The sequence below is a fragment of the Charadrius vociferus genome, unplaced genomic scaffold (assembly GCF_000708025.1).
Source record: "Charadrius vociferus isolate BGI_N301 unplaced genomic scaffold, ASM70802v2 scaffold549, whole genome shotgun sequence".
NCBI classification, from domain to species: domain Eukaryota; kingdom Metazoa; phylum Chordata; class Aves; order Charadriiformes; family Charadriidae; genus Charadrius; species Charadrius vociferus.
Genome location: NW_009650103.1, coordinates 989914 through 997651, shown reverse-complemented (window position 1 = coordinate 997651; position 7738 = coordinate 989914). Strand labels below are relative to the sequence as shown.

The window sequence follows — 7738 nt, the reverse complement described above, 5'->3', positions numbered from 1 at the left end:
ACTGTACTTCACAAAGATTTCAGTTCACCTTGGAAATGCATTTCCCCAGCCTGGCAGCCTCCCAGCCTTGCCTCGCTCTTCCAGGGAGCGCAAATCCTTCGCTCTGACTTTAAATTTAAAATGTTTATGCACCTCCCAGAGAGCGAAGCCGTCTGACACCGCGCGTTCTCTCCTCGGCCGGGCAGCCATCGCGCAAAGAGCTGCCGGCGCTCCCCAGCCCCACACTCCCCGACAGCGCTAGCAGCCCAGACACACCGCCCCCCGCGGGTTACCACAATAAAACACACTCTGCAAACGGATGCTCAGGACAAGCTGTTTTTTAAAAAAAAAAAAAAAAAAGACTGAAAGCTGACTGGAAACAAAAGTAAAACTGATTGATGCAGTTTTATTGTTGAAGATAAGTGATATGCATTAGGGTTTGGGGTTTTTTTAATAGCTGTCGTTTCAGCCCTGCACATGTTTGTTTGAGCACGTCTATTCAGCCTGTTCATGCAGATGTGCGTGTGGATTAGTATAAGCAAGACCAAGGATGTTAGCAAAATGAAAGAGTGACATTTTGAATATAACTAGGCTGTGGCTGGTTTTTCAGTTCGCTGATACCGATTCTGGTTTAATTTTAGGCCAGGCTGTATCCAAATTACCTGACGCTCTCTCTTCGTGTGCCTCTGTAAGCACATGCAGGAGAGGTGCTCCGTGCCTGCTTGGAAGTGTGGGAAAATGGTGTGAACTGGCACAGTCCGTTCTGCAAGAAGCGTGTTCGTATGTGCTGGATGTGCGAAGGCTAGAGAAAAGAGCGGGTATCTTGTGCGTGAGGCAGGAGAGGATATATGGGTTTCCCGGGGGCAGCTTTGAGGAGAGATGGGGGTTCCTGAGGGGATACCTATGAGAGTAGAGGGCGGCCGCTGAGGGCAGAGGGGGTGGCTGTGAGGGGAGAGAGAGGCCCCTGAGGGGAGGCCGAACCCCTGAGGGGAGAGGGGGCGGCTGTGAAGGCGGAGCGAGGCCTCTGAGAGGAGAGGGGGCGGTTGTGAGGGGGGAGCAAGGCCCCTGAAGGGTGAGCGGGAGGCCCTGAGCGGAGGTCGAGTCCCTGAGGGGAGGGGGACGGACCTTTCTCTCGGTTCCCCCAAGGGCGGCCGTAAGGAAGGAGGGTTCTTTCCTTCCCCTGGGCGGGCAGCAGTCCGTTCTCCGCAGCTGCTGCTGCTGGCCTCCCTGCCTCTGCCCTGCGGGCAGACAAACGGTGTTGCTGAACAGGGGAGAACCACAGAAGCAGCAGGCAGGGTGGCAAGGATGGTCCACGGGTGCCTTTATAGTGCAGAGGCCACCCGGGGGATTCCAGATGTGGATTGAACTGAAATGAGATGCCTTATAATGTAGTAATTGCATATCATGATTGTAGTATGTAAAGGTGGATACCTATGCTTTTTCTTTAGATTGAGGATGAAACTCAAGTCTCTCGAGCAACCCAGGGTGAACAAGATAACTATGAGATGCATGTCAGAGCTGCAAACATTGTGAGTAGCACACTGCTGTTCAAATCGGTGGGCAGCACGTCCTTCAGGCACTGTTGGGCTTATCATTGCATCTAGGGCAGCCTTTATAATACTCACGAAGGCTGCTGCTGGAAGAGTAACTTGATATTTGGGGTGGCTGTTGGGTTAATTCCTTCTCTACAGGGAAAGCTGGGTAGCTTGTCTTGTCACCTACAGGCTTATAGAGTCGTAGAATGGTTTAGGTTGGAAGGGACCTTAAAGACCTGGTTGTTCTGTCAGAATCTTTATGTAACATGGGAGTTTCTGCTTTATTCAAGGCTTGGGCTGAAGGAGCAGGTTGGGAGAGCTTGTTTTAAAATTGGAGCAAAGTGCTGTTTTGGTATACTATGTGCTATGTGATTATTTTTTTCTCCCTGCTGCAAGGTCCGAGCTGGTGAGTCCCTGATGAAACTTGTATCTGATCTGAAGCAGTTCTTGATCCTCAATGATTTCCCCTCTGTGAATGAAGCTATCAATCAGCGCAACCAGCAGCTGAGAAGCTTGCAGGAGGAATGTGACAAGAAGTTGATTGCACTACGGGATGAGATCTCCATTGACCTGTACGAGCTAGAAGAAGAATATTACTCTTCCAGGTACAAATAGGGCAGTGGACTTCTGCCTTATGACTCCAGCCCTTTTGGGGTAGTTAATCCAGACAAACAAGTAGTTCTTAGAGTATAGGTCTTGAGAATGTTCCCATCAAAATTTCAGTCCTGTTTTTAATTAGGTCAACCTTTTTCTTCAGCTAAAGCAACTGCCTTTTTCTTGTAGATACCCTACAGGGTTTAAATGTCATGGTGAAGGAGGTATTTACAGCATCCAACTCTAGGTGCTTGCTTTAGTGGGATAGATTTGACAAATAATTTACTTAGGCTTCCTTTGTAATCATTGTAAAAGAAGATGAATTTCCTCGAGGGCATAGGCCTGGGTATCCCTCTGGAGGAGCCTCTCTCTCCCTCGAGAGACTAGCTTGCTGAGCTAGGTCTTGATGTTAGATGAGACCACCATGTCTTTGTGGTGAATTCTTTCACAAGTGTCCTGGTTACACAGTGTGCCTTTTCCCTGGCTGTCCACTGCCCCAGCTGCCTGGAGTACTGTTGGGGTGAACATTTGAAATGAGCAAAAAAGACATGCTCAGTTTTATTGAATTATGAAGTAGTATGATAGGATTTTCTATGGAAGACTTATTAGGTATTTGTGGGATTTTTTAATATTTTAAAAATACTCTTGGAAAACAGACTTTAGAGAAGACTAGAAAACTTTAGACTCAGACACTTTATTTTTTTAATTTAATTTTCTGTCTGCACTCCAGCACTTCTAGTTGATGATGCAGTAAATGAAAGCAGGAGAAATCAAATGAGAACCTGATTGGTGGTTGGAACTAGTTGGTCTTTAAGGTCCCTTCCAACCAAAACCATTCTATGTTTCTATGACTATTTTAGCTGCACTATCCAAGCTAAGTGAAGTCAGTGCAATAACACTATGACTTCTAAACAAAAACTTAACTTTTCAAACCTTATTTAAAATTTTAGTGACCAGGTTTTCTATTTTTGCCTTTCCCTTCTTTCTAAAAATGCTGAATGTCTATAACCCCAGCTAAGTAAACTAAAACCTTGATTGCTCAATATCTTTGGAAGTTAGGCCATTATTTATGGGCAATATACATATTTTAAGTGTAAAAAGGTATTGATATGACATAGCTTAGGAACTGCTACGGCATTGGAAGAAAACTTGAGGTAAAAGTTTACAGTTGTTTTTTGAACTTAATTTTTTTTTTGGGGGGGTGGCAAGAGATCCTAGAAATATCTCAGAAATGAAGAGGGATGGTCGTAAACTCAAGCACCAGTCCAGGCCCTGATAGGTCAAGGTGCATCCACTACATAGGCTGCATACAGCATAGCAGTGAGCTTTACCCAAAATGATGCAGTGTGGGATGATAGTGCCTCGTGTGCCAGGTGTGCTTCCCTCACACTGTCACCAGACTGCCACCACTGTGTGTCAGTAGGCTTAACTTTTGGACTAAGGCATTCTGACCGTGCTGGCACGGTCTGTTTACCTGCCTGGCACCAGATGCCACGTAAAGCAACCCGTTGTAACAGAACTAACATTTAAGCACAAATATTGGCATACACCAAATAGTTTTGCCTTCATGCTCTTTCTTGAGTGGTCACAAGGTGAGGAAACTTGGCAACTGTACAGAGCTACAATCTCTCCACTGAAACCTGTTATAATGTAGCACTTAGTCGTTTGCTTTTAGCACTTACTCCCTTCCTGTGCTCTTTCCTGTCTTTTTCTGCACCAAAGAAATTGTGTGTGTGTAAATATAGAAACAATGATTTGTTCAAAATCCTTTTATAATTAGAGCGCTAAAATATTTTTAATGAAACCTTATTGTCTAATGTGGGAAAAAGGGTTTCTGTTATTTCACATAGTCTTGAGTAATAACTGTGTTTAAATGGCTATAAATGCAATAGGTGGTTTGCCCACAAACGGGCGCTCTGTGCTTTCCTGGGAGCCCAGCTGGGGTTGCCTTTCTGCACCATCTGTTACTGTCTCGAAGGGCTTGATCCCATGGGATTTGTAAAGAGGTGTGCAGACCCGTGAGGCCAGGACATGGGTTCCATACAGCCATCCTGCTGTCCCATGCCCCAGTTTCCCTGCAGGTCACTAGTTAGTTTATTTTAGGTCATCCCTCCAGGGAATGCGGTAGAAAAGTGAGCTCCCTGCAGCAGCACACCTCCAGGTGCTGCAGAGCTGAGAGCTGCCCTGTGCTGTGTAGCTTGTTCAAGTCCCTGTGCATTGGCTTTTCACAGTGGTAGGGAGAGTATCCTGCCCAGCGTTTGTCACTGCCATTGTGCTAAAGGGCCTTAGGAGACAGTCCCTTGCCCATAGTGAGTAACTAATAGGTTGCGCCTCAGGTGTAGGGTCAGGTTTCATTGCTAAGATTTTTATGTGTATGTGGGGGTTCTGAGGAGACCTGAAAGCAGGTCCATGAAACTAAAGCTGAGTAGATTGTTCTGAAGGAATCTTTGCTTTCAGTCACTGTGTTCAGGTAGTTTCCTAGAGCTGTTTCTCTGCACACAGACCGGGCTGTATGCCCTCAGGGCAGAAGTGAAGTCATTTCTGTGCCCTGATGAACCCTCAGTCAAAGGACAGAGTGGCAGGCTGGCTGGTGCTTTTGTGGGGTGTCCAGTAGCTCCTCGTTCACCCTGACTTTTGAGGAGTGTTACGTGAGAGGTGAAGCTTAGACTTTTGGGACTGTTCTAACTGGGGCAGCAGAAAAAGCAGTTATGCTTCTGATACAGTTAAAATTTTCTTAGTAACTCGCCTGCCAAGATGTGGCAGATGCTGCAGTCAGGTTCTCCTTGGAAACTGTGGCCTGACGTCTAAGACTGACAGAAAGGAGTCATATTTCTGGTTCAGTCCTGAAGGTCTCTGCTGACTGAACCGAGCTTCACTGTGTGTTGGGGACTGTAGGGAATGGTGATGCTCCACAGGATTTTACAAAGGCCCCAGATATAAAACCACTGCCTTCTTTCTCCTACTGCAAAACCAGCTGGGTGATGCTGCCAGAAAAGAGTTCAAAAGTTGATGCTTAAAACTAGTGCTTTGTGCGCTTATTCCCCAAAGCGGTACCTCCAAGTCCAGCTTGCCTTCTCTCATTCTAAACCCCAATCTTGCATTTATGTTCCATTGCTCCCTCCTCTGAGATCACAGGAGCTGTCTTGAGTGTGGGGTTAGATCTCAACATGTTTCATGTTTGTGCAATTTGAAGTGTCTCATATTTCTACACTTAAAATATTTCCCAAAGCATCTATTCAAGTCCATACATTAAAAATGTAAATAAAGCTGCAACAGCAAAATCACTTGACCCGTTGGGTTTGTTTTACTCTGAACGCAAGCTGCTTTTGCTCCAGCACTCACTTTGTCTTGGGTGTCTCTTGTGTGTGCAGCTACTTCCTCTCTTCAGAATTTGTTTTGGTTTTGTTCCAGTTTCTTCCATCATTTTTCATTTTAGTTTTGGCCTTTCCACATTGTGTTTTCCTCAGAGCACAGGCAAGAATTAGCCAGTTGTTTAAAAACATTACTTTCCCACACTGCTGGTTCATCCAGCTCTGTAGTCTACACTGGTCAAGTCCAGCAAGCTGCTTTTAGAACTGTTAACTCAGCTTCTGCTGAAACTAGAAGGAGCCAGGAGTACTTTATAATCAGGCTGGGGAACTTCAATAGAAGACTCAGACCTTCTCAGGAGTGCTTTTTTTAAAGTGCAAGGGTGTAAATAGGTTTTTTCTTTACCATGACAGGGCCAGACCCTAAAACAATTGTGCTAGCTTTTTTGCTGAACTTAAATTTAGAGCAGGATTTTATTTTTTTTTTTTTCTCGCATAGGATGTGATCTAATTCCAAGTAAAATAATTATGGATGAGGTCCTTGCCTCATTCAACTCAGTAGAAACTTAGAAACTCCCATCTTTGGGGTGCCAGGACTTCAGCCCAGATCTTTCCAGGGACTTCGAGTGTCTGGATCAGAACTGAGCCTCTGTTTGAGTTTATAGCAACAGTTCTGTCTCTGAAATTCCCCTGGTCCTCACCAGGCCCATGAGGCTCAAGACCAGCCCTTAAGGGGTGTCTTAGGGAAGGCCAGTGTCGCAAGACTTGTGATGAATTTCTGAACACAGACCTTGCATCCATGAATGTTTTTTTGCCATTTTCTTAACGCTTTGCTTCTGTCTTGGTCCCCCCACCCTTTCCCTCCCTCCCCTCCTCTCTTATTGCACCTGCTGTCTCTCCTTACTGGGGTTGTTTGTTCTGGAAAGCTACAGTCTGTGTGACAGCAATGATCTTCCACTGTGTGAAGCCTACTGGAGACAAGACTTTGCTACGCTGTCCCCCGAAAGCCTCTCCATGCCTCTGACAGCTGCCACAGCAGAGCAGAGTGTTGCTACCTCCCAGAGCTCGACCCCATCGCACCCTCACGTGAACGGGCACGGGGCAGGCCCCGCGGAGCACTCCTGAAGAGGATCCTTTGCTGCCAAACCTCTTCTTCCCGGCGGCACTGCGCCGCTGGAAGTCTTCCACCTGCTGTACTGAGCAAGCGTCTCCCACTGTCAGGAGAAGGCACTGGAGCTGTATTTGCAGATTTCTGCTCACTGGGTGGCCACAGTGCTTTCTCCACCCCGGGACATTGCCATGAGTGTTCCTCTCCCTTAGGAAAAGAATGTGATAAGTAAATACAAAGTTGATTGTTCTAACAAGTTAGAGTTAGGTTTGCTTTCACATGATCATTGTGTGTAGAGTTCATTAGGAATCCAGTTTGTTTCCATGTGAATCTCAGTAAGTGCACGCTGGAGTGTTGGGAGTTGAATTTGTTTGGGATAAACTTGAGCCAAATGTGGGGACAGTGAGTGTTTTGGGGTTTTTACACTGCTTTCCATATTATTGACATTCTGGCTGCTTTTAAGGTCTCAGGATGGCATCTGACAACCTCCGTTCTACTCAACTAGAGCAGGAAACTTGTAGTATTTTTTTACACAGCAGTCTTCACTGTCAGAGTGCTTTACAAACTTGAATTTCTTGCTCGCAACTGTTTGGGAGGAGGCTCTTGGGAGACCCTTATTGAGGAGCAGAGTTCTCCCTTTTGAGGAGGAAAGGGCAAACTGAGGAATCAGAATGATGCCATTTGCTCAGGGCTGCAGACAGAAGCAGCGATGCGCTTTAGTTAGTCTCCTTCCTTTTCCAGTGTTTACACAGAAACTTTCTGTTAACACAGCCTGAGCTAACATGAAGCTGGCATTTATATTGGCTAAGAGTTCTTTGATTAATAAAATAATCTTGAGGTGACTGGAGTGTACAGAGCACTGAGGGATACTGGGTTGCTCCTGTAGTTTCCTTCCAAAGCAGCATGTTGGTGCTCTGTCAGCAGCCTGGCACATTTCCAGCCCTTCCCCTATGCGGTGGTTCTGCGTTGACCCAAAACCTGGAGCTGTCGTGGAATGGGAATGCGGTCCGGACAGCTCGGTGTGGGCACTGCTGAGCTGCAGGCAAGCCGAGTTTCCCCAGCCTTCTGCTGTAACGTTTCCCTTCTTCGGATGTAAATTTTAGTGTGATTTCTGTTTTATTTTTCTTCCATTCCATTTTTTTTTTGTAATTAGGTGGTTTAATAAAACTAACTCTTTTGTATAATTTTTAAAGAGTGTGTTTTCAGCTGCGAGG

The 7738-nt window shown here is 46.0% G+C and overlaps 1 protein-coding gene across 1 annotated transcript; it reads left to right on the top strand.

The window, feature by feature from the left end:
- The first annotated feature begins 858 nt into the window (after positions 1-858).
- Positions 859-7012, top strand: MED22 (mediator complex subunit 22). The gene is made up of 4 exons (XM_009892316.1): positions 859-888; positions 1428-1508; positions 1911-2119; positions 6343-7012. The coding sequence occupies exons 1-4, from the start codon at positions 859-861 to the stop codon at positions 6539-6541; spliced, it is 519 nt and encodes a 172-aa protein (XP_009890618.1). The 3' UTR covers positions 6542-7012.
- The last annotated feature ends 726 nt before the right edge of the window (positions 7013-7738 follow it).